The sequence below is a fragment of the Chanos chanos genome, chromosome 2, assembly GCF_902362185.1.
Source record: "Chanos chanos chromosome 2, fChaCha1.1, whole genome shotgun sequence".
In the NCBI taxonomy this organism is placed as follows: Eukaryota; Metazoa; Chordata; class Actinopteri; order Gonorynchiformes; family Chanidae; genus Chanos; species Chanos chanos.
Genome location: NC_044496.1, coordinates 51849853 through 51868248, shown reverse-complemented (window position 1 = coordinate 51868248; position 18396 = coordinate 51849853). Strand labels below are relative to the sequence as shown.

General features: G+C 40.8%; 2 protein-coding genes across 2 annotated transcripts; one reads left to right on the top strand and one right to left on the bottom strand.

Annotated features, from left to right (window-relative positions):
- Positions 1 to 1209: 1209 nt before the first annotated feature.
- rmnd5b (required for meiotic nuclear division 5 homolog B) lies at positions 1210 to 6062 on the top strand. Its single transcript, XM_030765774.1, has 11 exons — positions 1210 to 1253; positions 1345 to 1415; positions 1933 to 2108; positions 2450 to 2592; positions 2682 to 2819; positions 3203 to 3303; positions 3904 to 4070; positions 4378 to 4543; positions 4765 to 4867; positions 5284 to 5438; positions 5673 to 6062. The coding sequence occupies exons 3-11, from the start codon at positions 1970 to 1972 to the stop codon at positions 5734 to 5736; spliced, it is 1176 nt and encodes a 391-aa protein (XP_030621634.1). The 5' UTR covers positions 1210 to 1253; positions 1345 to 1415; positions 1933 to 1969; the 3' UTR covers positions 5737 to 6062.
- A 5776-nt stretch (positions 6063 to 11838) lies between these two features.
- n4bp3 (NEDD4 binding protein 3) lies at positions 11839 to 14914 on the bottom strand. Its single transcript, XM_030765080.1, has 4 exons — positions 14481 to 14914; positions 13252 to 13851; positions 12745 to 13008; positions 11839 to 12472 (listed from the first exon to the last, which is right to left on the bottom strand). The coding sequence occupies exons 1-4, from the start codon at positions 14892 to 14894 to the stop codon at positions 11885 to 11887; spliced, it is 1866 nt and encodes a 621-aa protein (XP_030620940.1). The 5' UTR covers positions 14895 to 14914; the 3' UTR covers positions 11839 to 11884.
- Between the last annotated feature and the right edge of the window lie 3482 nt (positions 14915 to 18396).

Genomic DNA, 18396 nt, shown 5'->3' with positions numbered 1-18396 from the left:
AGAAGAAACCATGAACTGTACTGTACTCCCTTGTGTATAATAAATATTATAAGTAAAGTTTTACAATAGATGCGGCTATCCTTGTTAATCTTGTTTCTCTTCATTGTACCTTTTTTTGCATTGTTCAAGACTGCTATGTCTCATTTAACTAAGGTAGTGTGCTGCACATTGTGCTTATTACACATAACTTGACAAAGCACATTTTCTTCTTGACACACTGACAAATACTCAGTGGCTCTGTTCTCTGGAATCATTTGGACAGAGCCTTAGACTGATCAGTTACATGGAATAACAGAAAAGCTTGGCCTCTGAATCCCTGTAGAGTTGAGTTTTATCTGAAGAAACTGACTGTGTAACACAATCAGATTTTTTTTTACTGGGGTTTGGATACCTTGTTTTTCAGGAACTTCTGTTACACAGAACATCGATAAGATTTGTTCAGAAAAGCTAAATGTCAGATAAATTCATACACACCATTAACTGGTTTGCGTTTTGGGACAGATGTTTTAGAGTACATTTGTACATTTTTTCTGGATACAAAATGGGAAAGTACTTACACTCCACAAAGGTTGGGGGCAGTCAAAAACGAAATATTTGTAGCTGCTCTGTTACCCAGACCAGAAGCAGTAGACGCTCATAGCTTCGAGGGACGTCTGGTGGAGAAGTGGTGTCACAACAGGCGAGTACATTATGTTTTATTTAATTTTGGCGTTTTATTCTGCCTATCAATCGTATTTCGAGTTGAAAGTTATAAAGCCGATAATGTCACACATTGAAGCCGCCAACTCTTATGCTTTTGGCTGCCAGGATATTAAATAAAAGCCAGACGATATACAGCTCGTAGCTCAGCCTAGAGCTTACTGTTTGTCTTGATTATGCTGGTTACGATAGCTAGCTAGCTGAGTGACTATTTTGATTGTTCAGACAGCTTGCTAACAGTAAAATTAATGAGTTTTAGGATTTCCTAGGAAACTTTCATTGTCTAGTAATTGTACGTTCTGTAACTATACTAGCATGGTGAATTGCGATGATGTTGTATTTTGCTTTGCAAAAAAAAAAAAAAACACATAGCCATATACCTTACTTAGCTTAAAAGCTAACCTAACAATATTAGTCGCCTATCTCTTGCTAGCAGGGGAAACATAGCTTAGCTCGAGTTTCTAACATTAGTGGTTTCCACAGCTGATTCTTCCTGCTCTTTATTTGTTTAGCTACAATGAGTCACAAGCATCGACGCCACTTTGGCTAACAAGGTAGCTTTTGTGGGCTTGTTTTGCTAGTTCGATATTGTTATCATATCTCTCTTAATGTTTTCTTCAATTAATCAACATTACGCTTGAACAGGGACAGATAATACCGTTCGAAGATCCACAGGCCTGTCAGACAAGACCTGAACTCTTCCAACAGTTTGTCTAGTATGGTTCTCTTCTCTAATGTTATGATAACTACTTTCTTAAGATCTCCCAGAAATGTCTAACATTTTTTCGTGCGCGAAAAAATTTCAACTAACTCGTATATAATTATTTTACCAGCTGATGTTCTAGCTGATTTGCCCACTTTTAAATTGCCTCGCTTGTCAACAGACTTGATTTAATCAGTAATTTTAAAGGGAAATCTGCTGCGCTTCAGTATCTCTGAAAGCGTACGAGAGAAGTAGGATAATTATTCGTATTTTCGATTCAAGCAAGGTATTATTCGAATTTAAAATTCACTGTTGGTTTCATACCTTTAATATGGGTTGAAGTCTTTATTGGTAAACCATTTGATGACATCGTTACATAGTATGCTATACGGTATTTTCTTTTTTTTTTTTATTTCACCCCTCCCCCTTTGCCTGCGCTTGATGGTTGTTGTTGTTTCTGCTTTAAATTGAACCTTGTGCCAATCAGGCTGCATTTCCCCATGACATCTTAAAAACCTACTGTCCCGCAGGTGGTTTTGTGGTGAGTGGGAGGCCTACTTTACAGTGATGGAGCAGTGTGCATGTGTTGAACGTGAGCTGGAGAAGGTTCTTCACCGATTTGTCACCTACAGTCATCAGTCAGAGGAACGATTGGATGAGCTACTTCGGAATGTCTGTGAATTACGCGCCCAGTTGGTTGCATTCGGTAAGGTCCAGTCTAAAGTAACACCATTTACACTCTGTTTTGTAATATGAAATTGAACCTTATGAGGAAGATGAGGCAAAAGTATACATTAAAAAAAAAAAAAAAACAGATCATGACTGTCAGAAACACTGATACGCGCAAAAATGTATTTCCTTGTCACCAAAATAGCAGTTTTCTGCTACACAGGAAGGTGCTGAGCAGTGTTAAGCTGTAAATATCAAACAGTTGCATAAGCCTGGTTTTGCCACAAAGATGATTCACTGTGTATGTGTGTCTATTTACATAAGATAATGTTAACACAGAGGTGAACCAAATTATATAATGCTTGTTTTCTCCCTCAGGTGTGCAAGATGCTGATTTGTCTGTACTTTCACAAACAATGGCTCAGTGCTGCAAAGAAATAAAAGAAACAGTGCAGATGCTAGCCTCCCGACATAAGGACATACACGGGAGCGTATCAAAAGTGGGCAAAGCCATCGATCGGGTAAGTCGAGTGTGAGGGTCTTATGTTGGGTTGGTTGGTTAAATTAGGTGAAGATTAAAAACGTGTGTTTATTTAATGATCCCTTGCAGAATTTTGATGCTGAGGTGAGCGCTGTAGTGGCTGAGACTGTGTGGGATTCCCCGGAGTTACAAAAGTACCTGAGTGAAACCATTGTGGAGCACCTGTATAGACAAGGCATGCTTAGTGTGGCTGAGGACCTTTGTCAGGTACTGCATCTCTCTGTATTGGCACTGCATCTCTCTGTATTGGCACTGTTAAAATGAGAAGAATGTCGCATATGAACCTTGCGATACATGTATGTATGTTTGTTATCAAAGATGATAGTGATTAAATGGAATGTCAGCACTCTAATAATAGATGACAGGTGTTGGCCTTAAGTAATATAAGCGCCATTAGAGAAAGCAGTTGTTTCAATCAAAAAGAAGCAAAATGTAAGAGGTAGTTTTTAATGTTGATGTTTTCGTTGCAAACTAGAAACCGATCCTCATGTGTCCAGAACTTGGACTGCGTTTAAAAAAAACAAAACAGATTTGTTCTGAACTGTATTGGCCTGTTACTCTGGGTTTTTTTGGTTTTTTTTTCTTAACAGGAATCAGGCGTGGTAATTGATATGAGTATGAAGCAGCCTTTTCTGGAACTCAACCGCATTTTGGAGGCTTTGAGAATGCATGACCTCAGACCAGCTCTCGAGTACGTCACTTTGTCCATTCAGCTCCAGGATGTTTCTTTGCCGTCTTTTCAGCTGCTGTTTTTATTTTTTTTTTTCTTTTAATCGTGAATCAGTTTTCATTTAATGCTGAAACTTGTATTGAGGACAGATATGGTTTTTTAGGTGGATGCTCAGTTAAGATGTAATTGAAACCAAATTTATTTTTCTGACAAGTGCTTCTTAATTTTGGTGTGTGTGGACCACGGAGCTGTTTGCCTATTTGCTTTAGGCCTGTTCTGCCACACTTCAGTAAGCTAATTAAGAGCTTGCTTTAGAGTAGACAAGTAGGGTTGTATAAGTTGTAACTTAGTCAGAAGAATAGAGAGCTCTCTTATATAGCTCTCGTATGGGTCTAAAGGACTGAGATTTCAAAACATTGATCTTTACCAATATTTCCCATTCTGTGTTTATGCATTTTTATGCTCCTTGGAGTTTTGATGCTAGACTAACACAAACACAAAAAAACCCCCAGCAGCCTGTTTGAAAGGTAGCAGTAGTGTCAAAATATGACACATTAAAATGTTTTGCTTTGTCTATCTTTTTTTTTTTTTTTGGTCTGTTTGTGGCTCTGACAACTATAGATGGGCAGTGACAAACCGCCAGCGGCTCTTGGACTTAAATAGTAGCCTTGAGTTTAAGCTGCACAGACTGTACTTCATCAGTCTACTGAACGGAGGCATCAGTAACCAGCTGGAGGCTCTGCAGTATGCACGCCACTTCCAGCCTTTTGCCTCGCAGCACCAAAGGGGTGAGTACTGCCTGGATTAGAAACACCTCGTTTTTTTCTCTTAACAGTTTAAGAATAACATTTACCATTCAAATTGCTCCATAAATCGTGTGTTCACCATTAATCTGATTTAGTATGGTTTGTCCAGAGTAAGATTTTAGTCTGAGGACTAATTAGGGAAATGGTCTTTTCCCAGTCAGCAGACTTAATTCTGGTTGATTCTTACCAGGTTGCGGTCAGCGCAGTAGTTCTCAGTTTACCGTTGATACAAAGTAAACATCAGGGTCATGGATTCTGTGTTCCTAAGCGTGCCCTTTCCCTGATTCAGATATCCAGATCCTGATGGGAAGTCTGGTGTACCTGCGGCACGGAATTGAGAACTCGCCGTACCGCAGTCTGCTGGAGACCAACCAGTGGGCTGAGATTTGTAACATCTTCACCAGAGACGCCTGCGCACTCCTGGGCCTCTCTGTGGAGTCGCCTCTCAGCGTCAGGTCTGTGCGCAAATCCTGAACTCCTACCCTGTGAAAACATCTGGGAAGATGGGAAAGTGCTAGAGGCGGATTTGAATGTTTTATAAATGAGTCTAAGACAAGCTTACAGCAGGGATAATGTTGAGTTTATTTGTTTTTTTTGCTTTTGTCTTGTTAAAATCTAATGTTAAATGTCTAATAATGTGTATTCTGCTGTATAATGTTATTTTCTTCTCTCTCAGCTTTGCGTCAGGGTGCATGGCCTTGCCTGTGTTGATGAACATCAAACAGGTCATTGAACAGAGGCAGTGCAGTGGTGTTTGGACACATAAGGATGAGCTGCCGGTAATTTACGACATATTGACTCATAACGCCATGCTCTCTCTCTCTCTCTCTCTCTCTCTCTCTCTCTCTCTCTCTCTCTCTCTCTCTCTCTCTCTCTCTCTCTGTCACGCTCTCTCTCTCTCTCTTTCTTTTTCTTTCTCTGTCTCATGCACGCCCATTCATGCTTTCTTCCTGCACTCAAACTTTGGGTCCTGTCCAAATATGCCTGTAGGACATTGCTTAGCATTACCGTGTAGAGACACAAAATCTAAAATAACACTTGGAACAATTGGTTTTTTACGCTTGAGTAATTACTTAGCAAGCAGTCGAAATGAAAATGTTTTCAGTACATTTGTGGAGAAACATAAGGAGAATAGAGAAAGGATTAAAAGGTTGCTGTTGATTAAACCACATCTTTCTGTGAAATGTGTCCCTAGATTGAGATTGACCTGGGAAAGAAATGCTGGTATCATTCTGTATTTGCTTGCCCAATTCTGAGGCAGCAAACATCAGAAAGTAATCCACCCATGAAACTCATCTGTGGGCACGTCATCTCCAGAGACGCCCTCAACAAGCTCACCAATGCTGGAAAGTAAGAAGCCTTACACGGTCTGACTTTGTCACGCACCATCAAACACAATCTATCTTTTCATTTACAAACCTTTTTTTTTTTGGTCTGCATATTTAACCTGATTGTCTCCTTTAAAAAGAGAGCGATATTGCATTTGCATGATTGTGTTGTTTTTTTTTTTTTAACACCCTGCCAAGTAAGATCGTTCTTGTGTGTGTTCCGGCCCATCAAGAGCTTGTCGTATTCTTTCCCCAGGCTGAAATGCCCATATTGTCCAATGGAGCAGAATCCGTCAGATGCCAAACAGATTTTCTTTTGATGCCTCCCTGAAGACGAACAGGGCTAGGAGATGAAAGCTCGTTGGAGCAGAAAACTGAATGATCTTCATTCACAGGCATGACAAAGCCTTTTGGTTGATGGTGTAAAGGTGGTGCAGCCACACCAAACAATCAGCACCTATTAGTTTGCAGAAGCCCAAGATGACGGCAGCGTACCCGTAGAGCCGAAAGTCAGTAAGAGTTTGTCACGATGGAAGGTCTCAAAGGATCATTCATTCACATTCAGTTACCACAGCCTGATGTAATGGGCTTTTATAAAGATATGCGTGCGTGCGTGTGTGTGTGTGTTTGTGCGTGCGTGTGTGTGTGTGTGCGTGCGTGTGTGTTTTTTTTTTTTTTCTTTTCTTTTCCTGTGTTTGTTTTGATTTCCAGCAGTGTTTTTAAGTTTTCAATGACGGCCTCTTCCTTTCTGTTTCTTTCCATTTGATTTTTATGATGATGATGATGGGCTGAATGCTTCTGAATAGGTGTGAACTGCTACATAGTCTGTTTCCACAGTTGCTTATTTCAAAATAATATTTAAATTTCTATATATATATAGAGGCACTCTGCACGTATATCTGACAGATGTGACTTCTCATTAAGTAAATATGCTATTATAGTATTATAATGTTATGGAGCCCTGGTGGAGGTGTTGTAGAAGACTGATGCTTGTTGGAAATGGAATTTTTTTGATTGTATACAGATAACGCCTCTCTTCCCGATGGTGTAATAAAGACCATAATTGGAATAATTGACTTTTGGTAAGTGTATCTGTATGAGTAATTAATGAAGATATAATGAATGATTCTGTGTGCGGATTTTTTTTTTTTTGTTTGTTTTTGTCTTTGGAATGGACTTTTTACGAGAATATCCTCAAGATCCAAGCCATGTTTCATTGCTCTGTATATTGTATTTATGAAATATTTCAGAAAACCAATATACTACTGTGAATTGTGCCGAGATATTTTATTTGCCCACTGGTAGAATCACATCTGTTGTAATATATTGAAATCATTTATAATTAAACATGACTGATTGTTCTAAAATTTGGTCCACTATTTAACGCTCAGTAGGACTCTTCACTAGTGATATTTAGCTCTTCACTCAGATTTTCAGGGCTGCCACTTTTCTTCTCATACCTCCAGAGTATATTTACCTAGCGACAGGACGTTTAATACACACACCTCTTATTATTCAGAAAGCAGTGGTGGTCTGTAAAATGAATGCCATAAGTGGTTGATGACAGTGTAATAGTTAACACAGGGCTATTCTGCTCTTTGCTCCGTAACATGTTTATGTGCTGTTTATGGTTGACTGTGACAGTGTTTCAGTGTTACCTATCAGGGAGGAATCTACTCTACACGGTTCTCATGTCTTTTTGACTGCGTGTCATTTCGTTCTGTCTCTCATCCATTCGCCTCAGAGAAAGACATTTTTTTTTTTTTTCCCCTCAGGGTTGAACATTTTGCTTCATGCCTAAAGCGTTCTGCCGAAGAGCAGAACTGTTCCCTTTAAACTCACAGGCTTTGGAGCAAATCAAATGAAGTTCCTTAGTATGTATGTAAAGCAGAAAGGGTGGATAAAATGATTTAAACAAGAATTCGAAAAAAAAAAAAAAATTGTTGAACGAGTTAACTTGTGTCAATTAAGTATTCAAGAGGGAGCCCGACCGCAAGCTCATTCGGAAAGATGGTAAACCTTAACACGTGAATGTACAGGTAGATGTAAGCATCGTTAGTTTAACTTTTGACTTTTAAAGCTGGCGTCAGCAGTACAGGTATGCTCCTCATCAGCATTAAGTGATGGAAAGAGAGGAAGTCCTCATAAGTTTGCTCTTAGTATGCGAGTGTGTGTTTGGTTTGTTTGCGTTTGATTTCTTACTTTTATAGACAATCGCTCACGGCCCCCTCCGAGCATTTGCCAGATTAAGGTAACCCAAATACAGCTGCGTTTTGATTTTTTTCCCCCCTTAATTGTTTTTATTGACATCAAGCAATTTAATCTGCATTTCCTGTTAACTGTTATGCAACTTCTATTGTAAATATTTATCTTCTAATAGTACAGTATGTTTATTATACTTGCATCTGAAATAAAAAATATATATATACTGCTGTTTCTTCATTTGCCATTTGGATATACCTGACGTATTTTGTGTGATGGTGACATCACATTGTAAAATGTGTCTTTGAAAGTCTCAGACATTAGAAACCTGATTTTTGTCTAAATAACGGAAACTCTCGTATTGCTTTATAATTGTAACTTTTCAAATTAACTTTTAACTTTTAAATATAACTTTTCAAATTATGCTGAAGCACAAGTGGGAAACTGAAAAAGGTCTCAGTTGATCCTGTCAGATGAGAAAATGGAGACTCTGGGTCATGGCAGCAATTTGCCAGCAGGGGGAGATGTCAAATCACTGAGTGTCACACAGTGGGCTACAGGCAGTAAGGGACTGGTAGCCTTTTAGACTCCTAGTCACTCAGTTAACGTCATGAGTCATTTGGTTTAAATAGTCTGGAGAAAGAATGAGAAGCTATTTTCAAGAGCCATGACTAAAAATGAATGGCAGAAGTCTACCAAAACATTAATGATCAGCTACACATGACTACACATACCACCTGAGAAACTGTGTACTTCTGCAAGTGCTTCTATTTGTACCTTGTTAGACACAAGCAAAACTGTTTTTATGCAAGAGGGAAATAAGTTGAAATCTACCATAAAATAAATCAAAGCAAAGCCTGAGTTCCTGTCCGTTAACAAGAAGAAGACAATTTGAGGAAGAAAGGTAACATTCCCTTGCGTTCGTCTGAAATTCGAACAATGAAAAACGTGTGGCATGCAAGCAGACACTGTGTCTCTCCCATCCCACACAGGGGTTCATCGTGTGTAATGCTTATGTAAAACTCCATCAAGTGCAGGTTTACATAATGTGTTCAGCAGAATATAGCATAGTGCCAACAGGTCAGTCTCTCAGCTTTAAAGCTTCAAGAGTTGTTGCAAATCCTTCCCTGTAAATTTGCTGTGGTCTATGATCTCTCCTGTAAAGGGATTGATAACTGATACACCGCGTAAACATACAAATCACGACAGATTCGCCGCCCGCGGTCAGATTTAATTATCCTTCCATTTCATAAAAGAGTACTTGCTTTGCGTATACAAGCACTTTAAAATACCAGACACTCCCTTCTGCTCTACCATTGTCAGTTTCCATGGAAACACCTGTTCCTTGCACAAATAGAGGCCCTACTATGTTTCCACACTGATGACCTTTAACCCCCACGTTCTAAATGTAAGTTGAGAGGTATGCAAGACTTTGACTACACAGGGAATCATCCAAGCATCACCCACATAAGAAATAATGTTTTTCAAAGTCAGCTGCTTAGTGATTTTTCAGTGTGTTAAAAAGCTGAAATCTGATAGGATTGTTAAAAGTGAAAGACAAACGTATAAGAATCTGCCACTCCTCAAGGAAGTATTAAAAGGTATATTATAAGGTGACAAAACCTTCTAAAACACACGAGGAAGTTGTCTGATCTTTTCAGTTTTCCTCGTCTGTCAGCACGCAGTCAACTGTGTGTTGTCCTTTGCTATATCTGGGTGGGGGGGTAACAAAACTCCTGAAGCTCCTTTGAATGTGTACCTCAGCGGTGAATAGAGGGACCATTGTCCTTTGACAATAGCGCTACCTGATTAATGAAGCACAACATTTTTCTCAAGAGAACTTAGTGGAGTGATTGCCTTGAAGCTTCTGAACTTCCAGATACTGAAAATTTAAATTGCACACAGGTGTCTCATAAAGAATATAACATCCTGTGCTAGTCTTTGTAATACATTTTTATGGCTAAGGGTCACAACCAAAAGAGATTCCTGAAGAATACACATGGCTAAATAGATTCTCATATCAACAAGAAACAGCAGATTGATGTCAATCAAGTTTTCAACATTTAATAACATTAACAATCAAAATGATTTCAAAGTAGTATTCTGATACATACACCAATCTTCAGTTTGATGTTTACCACTTGATAACTGTATAGAATATATATTTACATCAATACATAAGATACAATTTTTTTTTTTTTATCCCAGTAGTTGTTCATAAATCACAGTATTATTTGCTTAAAATAGAACCAGTAACCATGGTAACAGAACATTTGTCAGTTTTCGGTGTCATCAATGCTGAACATCAGCAAAACAAGATGCATAATTTCTCCATGACCTTCAAGGGTTTTCATCTCACTCAATAGTTCATGAACTTAGGGAAAAACCCTGGAGAGAATCACTGAATGACTGAAGAGCAACTGAAGGTAGATTTGGTGAAGTGACATCTTTACACAAACTGAGGCAACATCCTGAAAACAGATACACAGACACCAACAGCAGAATTCAGCGCTGCCAAGACGGTCTCTTCCTCAGACATGCAAATATTAATTCAGTGTCAAAAAATCAGAATCTGAATTCTGTTGTTGTTTACGTATAACTGTTAAGTTCCATGTCATCTTGTCGAATCTACTTTTCATGGTACACTATGACAGAACTTTTGATGGAAGCACATTTGGAATTGAAGCAAAATAATCATGTTCCACATACTCTGCTGTACTTTTTTTTTTCTTTTTCTTTCTTTTTTTTTTTTTACAAAATACCTTTGAATACCTTTAAAGTGCCACATGCTTATTCTAAAAAGGAATACACAATAGATCATAAAAGTCCAAAGCAGACCATAAAAGACATGGACGTCTTCCTGGTCCCTGTACTTTTCCGTTCATTCATTATTCTATTTTTGGAAGTGAAATGGAAAACCAAAAACAAGTGGCATGTGACATTTCAGAATTCTGTAGTCACTGGGTAAATGAAAAGTAGTTCGTTGTTTCAATAATTTGGGGTTTAAAAATAAAAACTGACCCCTTTCTTGTTTCTATTCATCAAATGAATATTACCTCGGCATAATATAAAAAGCGAAAATGTAATAATGAAAACATGTCCTTCCTACGAATTCCATCCTTGGGATGGTTATGCCTGGTTATGCTACTGACCTGGAAGGACTATAACGTGGTGGGTTAATCTTTCTCCGAATTCTCCGACAGGGTGATTTGAATGACTATCATGTCTTCTCTTGAGGCATACTCACATACGTACCGGTAATTAGTGATACGAGAAGGCATGCGACGTATGCACACATTTCATAGGAGCTTACGGACCTTGGTGTGAGACGTGGATGCTCTGGGATGAGTGCACGAAGAATTTGTGATGGTCACAAACTCAAGCGGGGAACATCTGATGCTCAGCTGGGAATAGATAATGAAATAGGCCTACCATTATTGCAAATGGTGCTTATTTGCGGTGAATCATATTAGGGGGCAAGGCGAAAACACGTCAGACCGTTACTGGAGCGAGATACTCCACTTCACCAAGGGTCTGCTCAGGGCAAAAAGAGATATGCTTTCGGGTGACGTGATAAATTAGTCCAATATTCTAGTTTTAAGCGTTCTATAACTACATTATATTATGAAAACAAAATAAAGTCATTTCTGTATTGCTCTTTAATTCATATGAATCAGAAAACGAAACTGACACTTTTTCCGGAATTTGATTTCACGTCCAAAAATAGAATAATGAATGAACGCAAAAGCACACGGACCCTTACTCCACTATTTTTGCGAGTGATGAACAGCCTACACTGCATATTATTGTACAAAATTTAATAAAGGTAAAAATATTTCAGGACTCCTTGTCATACATTATACCCAAGCACTTTATCCCTAGGCATGAATAAAATACCAACATTCAAAATAACAGTTTGAAGATAATACGTAAAATGTGTACTATTACTTATTTTGTTATTTTATGATCTAATGTGACACTTTATGTACAAGGGAAAAGGTTAAAAACAAAAATCAAAATTCCCTTTTGATCCTTTGGAAATGTCTCCCTTTGTCAGTCAGCGATACAGCCTTGAAAAATTGCTGCTTTAAGCATTGACACACATTTTGGTTGATTAGTCAAGAAAAAAAAAAAGACAGAAAAAAGAAAGAAAAAAAAAACCCAGCCACAGAACATTCGAACGAAATTGTGAAAGGAACAAGGCCAATTTATCCTTCAAGCAGAGGAACTGCTGTTTTTTTGGGGGGGGGGGGACAGAGAGTGCAATCAGATTTCAGAGGACTCTATCCTCTCTATCCAGGGCAGGCTAGAGGGCGGATGCTCATCAAAAGCGGCTCTATCTCCGTTTGTGGCTCCACCTCCTCCGCCACCTTGTGATCTACCCCCTCTATACTCCTGCAGTTCCCTCTCCAGGGCCTCGTTCTTGTGGTACATTTCCAAGTAGTTTGCCTGCAGTTCCCTCTGGTAACGGATTACTTTCTCCTTCTCCGTCTGCCAGGTGCTCCGCTCTGCGTCAAACGCCGAGGCCTGCGCCTCGTTCTGACGCCTCTCCAGGAGGAGCTCAGCGCGGAGCCGTTCCTCCGTCGTGCCGGCGGCTCCGCCTCTCGCCTCCGTCCTGTTCTCCTCCGAAGCTCCCCGGGTTTCGTCATAGGGGGGTAAGGGGCATTTTCGGCGTGCGCCGTGCAGCGCGAGCTGCAGCATCTCTATCTGCCCGTCTTTGGTACGTACCTCGTTCCGTGTCTCACGCAGCTGAGTCTTCAACTGGAAAATTTCGCTCAGTTTTTGGGTCACTTCAGCCTGGGAGTCTCGCAGCTGTTGTTTCAGTAAGGAGATCTCTCCAGACTTCTGGCAAACCTACAAGGTCCAAAGAGATTGCGTCAAGACCACTATCATAACCAGCTCATCCTTATCACATTAAAATACATACAGCTAGTTTATTTTGTCAACACTAAATAATGAACACATGCTCAGTGAATTAACTCTGGGATAATTACTCTCTCTCAAATTAAATCGGCCGACCAAATATTAAACTCTCTGAACTCTTCCTTAGATATTCAAGCTTTGAATCCTTTGCTTTGTTAATCCTCCTATCAGTGCCCTGTCCCTCTCGGCTGGTCCTGGCTTACCTCCCACTGGGTCTCCTCCAGTTGGGGGTTGAGATCCTGGGCATGTGCCTCTGGGTTGCTGCTCTTAAGGTTCTGGAATTCGGTCCTCAGAGTCTCCATCTCGTCTCGCAAGCGATTACGTTCTTGCTGTACTTTGTAGAGTTGAAGCTGCAGGTTTCGCTGAGCGAGCTGAGACTGCTGGGATATCTGTCGCAGTTTGGCGGCATACAGCTGCTTGAGCTCCGTTAACTCTTTCTCCCACAGCCTCTGCTTCCCCTCAAATACCTTTCGGATACAGGACGCAGGACACAAAAGGTCAAACGTTAGATGGGCATGGGTTAAAGCAAGAGCACAATTTTGCATATTTCTGATGCTTTTGATTTGAATTGTCATTTGAACAGCTGTAATGCAGTAACTTCATTATCATCACGTAAGAGATTTCACGAGACGCCAGCAAACGGGTATGAGACAGTATGTGCATGTGTTTGTGTGTGTGTGTGTGTGTGTGAAAGTTTGATGGAGACCTACTTGTGCAATGGCCTCTTCACTCTCATCCAGGTTCCTCCTCATCTGTTTGAGCTCATGGTCTTTCTCCAGCAGTCTGTCCTCCAGGTCTCTCACCACGTCCTCCAGCGAGTGAGACAGTTCGTAAGGAGGTGGAGCTTCACTCCCGTAGCACTGTAGCCGGTTTAGCGTGGCCATGCTCTGACATGACATGTCCGTCGCTGTGGAGACGCCCCCTTTGGAGCCCACCGAGGTACGGTCCAGAGAGCCAATGTGGTTTATGTGGCCCATGGAAGCGCTGATGTGGGCCAGATGGGGACGGAAGGGAGGTCTGTACGGAGGCAAGCTGTTCATGGAGTTGTGACCCGAGTCTGACATGTTCTCCTCCTCCTGGCTGAAGCCGCGGGCTGCCAACACACCCTTATTAACACTAGTGCCATGACGCGAGGGTGAGGAGGATGACGAAGAGGTCGACACAGATTTGGAAGCCACCTTCGCATAGGATGGATGCATCCCGTTAGTTAATCCGCCGTCCAGCTCTTCAGACTTGGAAGGGTAGAGATTCTGCATAGAGCTGAAGTTTTTAGGAGTGACCGGTTTGAAAGCAGAGGGCCTGAAGCGTGACTGCGAAGGAGAAAAATACAAATCCATTAGCGAGCGTGCGGCAGGAGAGCGAACCCGCGCGCAACAGCTGAATCTGTGCCAAAGCGATGTACATTATTTTAACTCAGGATCTTTTCTGTTTCATCCATATTTCTTTTGTCATTTTTTGTGCTCTCTGCTCAATAAATCCAGGAGAGGTGGACCATATTTGATTACGACGATAAATTTCAACTGTGGGAGGCAGACAGTTAGTCTACATGGTACTGAAGCTTAGACGGGCCTTTGTGATTTACTCCTGCATGAGACTACAGGGCACAGCCCACCCATCAATAAACGGCACTCACTTCAGGGAGAATATTACTTCTATATAAACCAACTGGAAGTAACGTCAAGATGGCCGCATTTCATTTACAACCTTCGAAAAGTGGCACACTAGGAAATCGTTAATCTCCAGTTGTCGTTTGGTCATTTAAAAGCACAATCTCCATGGCACGGGCTCTTTAGGGAATTGGTGGCCTACGTGCCTTGAAAGACAATGCTAGTGTGTGAAAATAAGGACACTCACTTTTCTAAGGTTAGCTAGTGCTGCTGCTAGTGGGAGGAAAACGGAGGAAACAACATCTGAATGAAAAGATCCTTCTAGAACTTACCTTGTCGAACTTGCCACCTATTGGAAGGGAGTTCTTGCTGACGTCGACCTCCTTGCCGTCCTTATGGTAAACCTTGGCATACATGCTCTCCTCCTCTCGCCCATGCTCCCTTTTAATGGACGATACTCCAGAGATGATGTGTTTGCCACCTTTCGAGTCCTTCTTAGTGATGTTCAAGTAGTTGAGCAGTTCCCTCTGGTTGAAGCCCTTCTTGAGCAGGCCGTGATGCTGGCGGCTGCTCACTTGTGGAACAGCTCGACTGTTCGTCTTTGTTGGTGACAAATCTTGCTTCTCAATGAGGCTACCTACACTTCCCATCATGCAGTGGGATGATGCCAGAGATGTGGCTGGATAAGGTTCACCAAAGCTCTTACTGTGGTCACGGGTCAAGGACAGAGCCTGCACTGTAGCCATTGATTACTGGATTTGATGGCTCCACTGGGAAGTCTGAGATTGACAGAAAGGGAAAAAAAAAAAAAGAAATTTGAAATTTTCAGAGAGTCAGATATCAGCCCTTTATCATGTTTCTCTTTAGACCTCCATGAAAGAGATAAGAAATATCATTCAAGAACTTTGTACAGCCAGGATCTCTTTTTAACCATGCCTCATTCTTCCTCTTCTCTGGTTATTTTAGCTTATTTTATTTTAGGCAGTTTTGTTACAGAAATTCCAACCACACCTTCTGCTGCTTTTTTTTTCACTGTAAAATGTTAGCCACGGACCATCCCTGCGATCAAGTGTGTCATCTTGTGTTTGTAAAAGCTTTGTCAGAAAACTCTCTACCATTTAGCTATACATTTGAGTTTAACACCAGGCTATTTCTGTCAGAAATAAACATTTGTCTGCAGTTAAACAAAATCCCTCTGACATAAACATGTTCTATGTGAGTTGTCTTAATGTCCCTCATGCTTATCCTTAAAATATCATTTTATTCAAGAGTGCATTTATAGAATCAACAAAGGGAAAATAGGCTTAAAAAAACACCAACTGTAAGAGCAAACATGAGTTTACCAGTCTATTACGTAATCACCATGGCTCAAGCTCGTACACAAATCCAAATTCCCTGAAAACAAAGCCAAATCCTTCATGTACTTTAGAAACATCTAATTCCAAGCAGTGTTCTTTTAATTGATGACCTCTGGCTTTTGTTAATCTCTCTGCTCTGAAGAAAATGAAAATGCCTGACTTGTGTCTCGCAGCTACAGGAAAGCCGTTCTGATGAAGCAGATTCAGAGTTCTACTTTTCCCATTCCTACAGCATTAAAGTAAATCAGCAGTCTAAGGTTTGCCCCCCCTTCTCTCTCTCTCTCTCTCTCTCTCTCTCTTTCTCAATTCCCTTTCTCATTCCGTCTCTTCTTTCCAAAGCACCTCATTAAAGGCCTGTATTGATTTCATCTAACTGAACCTTTCCCCCCCATGTTATAAACATACCCTATTGCCTTCAAACAGCAATGAAGGCAAAATACGACACACTTATGTTTTTTGACTTAGTGACTGGGGATAGACTCAGACTCAAAGGTACAGTGACACTCACACACACGCACACACACACACGTACACGCACATGCACACACATGCACACGCACACGCGCACACACACACACACTATACACACACACACATACACACACACACACACACAGTGACTTAAAATATTTCAAAAAACCACATGCTAATTCTGTACGTGATTTAAATATTACCCATAAATAATAAAATGACCTAGTTTGAACAAGTCTTAAGCTTACTTTTGGGTCACAGTTATGTGTGCTGACACAGAGCTGAGTCGGAGCAACATGAAAGAGATCGGTTCCGTGGTCAAAAATATTCCGGCGCGCTGGCTCTCAGCCAAAGCAGTACTCCTCAGCACTTCTGCAGTGTGTGGGTAGAGCACGGGCGCTTTACTGTTAGCTCGTTAACTCCCTCTAACTCTCCCTCTCTTGCCACAAAGGCGGCTTCAACTTATCTGAAAATACATATTCAGAAACATCTTAATCACATTTCCGGAGGTGTTTACGTACACTGTTAAAAAAACAAACAAACAAACAAACAAAAAAAACAGGTATTGGTATTTCATGAACTAGCGCATCTATTTAAAATGAGGCGCTGCAGTTAGGACACGACGATAGGCCCTCATTCGTTCTTTCTTTACAGATGAAATTAAATGACCAGAAAAGACCCAGCCCGGCCAATTACGGCACTGTATAAATAGAAACGAGCGCTAAAAACATTAGGGAGCTTTCCTGCAAATACGCTATAGAGGAGCTCAGCAGGAGGTCACTCAATCACACTCTGCCTGGTTAAATAAAGTGTGATACACTACTGCTGTGCCTGTCCTTCTCCTCACTATTATAATCAACACTTATCAAGAGCTTGCACTAGTGCCCACTGCTGAAGGAGTGATTATGCAAATGACTGGGGAGGAGAGAAAAAAAAAAGAAAAAAGTGCTGCACTCTAGTCAAGCTTCTCGCCAAAGCAAGATCAAAAAAAAAAAAAAAAAAAAGAGAGAGAGACACCTCATGATTTTATTCATGAGACCTCATTCCTTTACTACGCTCCCCATCTCTGTACCCACAAATCTCAGGCTTACACACACACACACACACACACACACACACGCACGCACGCACAGACGCACAGACACACACGCACAGACACACATACATACACACACACAAACTCACAAACACACACAGACACACACGCACAGACACACATACATACACACACACACAGACACACATACACACACACACACACACAGGCGCAATGCAGTGATTATAAATATCCAATCAACAGCTTTGGTTTGGCTATTAATATGTACACAGACAAAAAAAAAAAAAATGAAATGACATGTTTGAGGACATTTGGCAAAGTAACTAGCGACAGCAGCAGCGAGCCTTCAGACGGAGGCTCTGATGAACTGACCATCGCTAAAAATCAACCGTGGTTAATTTGACTGGAAGATTCACGTTTTATAATGTGACTGAGGTATGAGTTGGATATGACTAAGATGTGAATGGTTATGAACTCAGATGAGTTTCACAATCCAGCCAATAATCAACCAGCCATACATCCTCGCGAAAATGAGCGGGGAAACAATAAAGAGACATTTGCGTCAAGAATCTGGAAAATGTTGCTCTGCCTGGAACTCTTTTAATCATTTAGGTCTAACTGTCTGTTGCCAGTTACACCAGTCTTAATAAGTAAAAGGAAATGCTGAAAGTTTGTATCCCAAAGCCTCCGCATGTCTAGCTGGAGGGGGGGGGGGGGGGGCACAGGACTGAAAACCCTTTTAAACAGTGGCCACAAATCTTGTGAGACCAGAAAAAAAAATGTGGCATCTAGACTTTTTCCATAATTGCCTCAGACTTTGAAATGCGGGTTGGAGCTCGCTCTGAGAGCCCCCCGGTTTGATTTACAACCCAGACTGCTCCCGCAAGAAGCAGCAGCTCTAAAACACACATCCCATTCTTCCCTCCTAGAGAAGGTTTAATTAAAGGGCGATCCGCTTCAGAGAGAGTTCAACTCATTTGTTTAAAAAAGTACCTGAAATACATTTTATTTATGTCCTGGCAAACATCCCCCCCCCCCCCCCTCCTGTCGAGGCAGAGATGAGCACATCCACAGAGAGAAGTGTGTGCAAGCCCTTTGTCTAATGGATGATAAGAGTACTTCAAACAGAATTAGGATGTTTTATGTAAAGTGTCCCATTTACTTAAATTTGGGTGAAAGGTGAACAGTTTTGGGAAAACTCATGTCCCTGCCCACTCAAAACAATAAAACATTTCTACTTTTTGTACATTTGAGTCTGTTAATATTGGACATTGGCTGTTTTGTTGAAAAATTTTACAACTGTGCTTTAAAAGAGCCATTTCCTCAAAGTCATAAAGAGGCCTTTTGGTGAAGATGCTAAAA

Bases quoted from the DNA above. Each gene is read 5' to 3' on its own strand.
- rmnd5b (XM_030765774.1), top strand. From the start codon at position 1,970: ATGGAGCAGTGTGCATGTGTTGAACGTGAGCTGGAGAAGGTTCTTCAC. The intron at 3,304-3,903 runs GTACGTCACTTT...TGACAACTATAG, and splicing joins GACCTCAGACCAGCTCTCGA to ATGGGCAGTGACAAACCGCC. The intron at 4,868-5,283 runs GTAATTTACGAC...ATGTGTCCCTAG, and splicing joins CACATAAGGATGAGCTGCCG to ATTGAGATTGACCTGGGAAA.
- n4bp3 (XM_030765080.1), bottom strand. From the start codon at position 14,894: ATGGCTACAGTGCAGGCTCTGTCCTTGACCCGTGACCACAGTAAGAGC. The intron at 13,009-13,251 runs GTAGGTCTCCAT...TGTATCCGAAAG, and splicing joins GTGAAGAGGCCATTGCACAA to GTATTTGAGGGGAAGCAGAG. The intron at 12,473-12,744 runs GTAAGCCAGGAC...TGGACCTTGTAG, and splicing joins TGGAGGAGACCCAGTGGGAG to GTTTGCCAGAAGTCTGGAGA.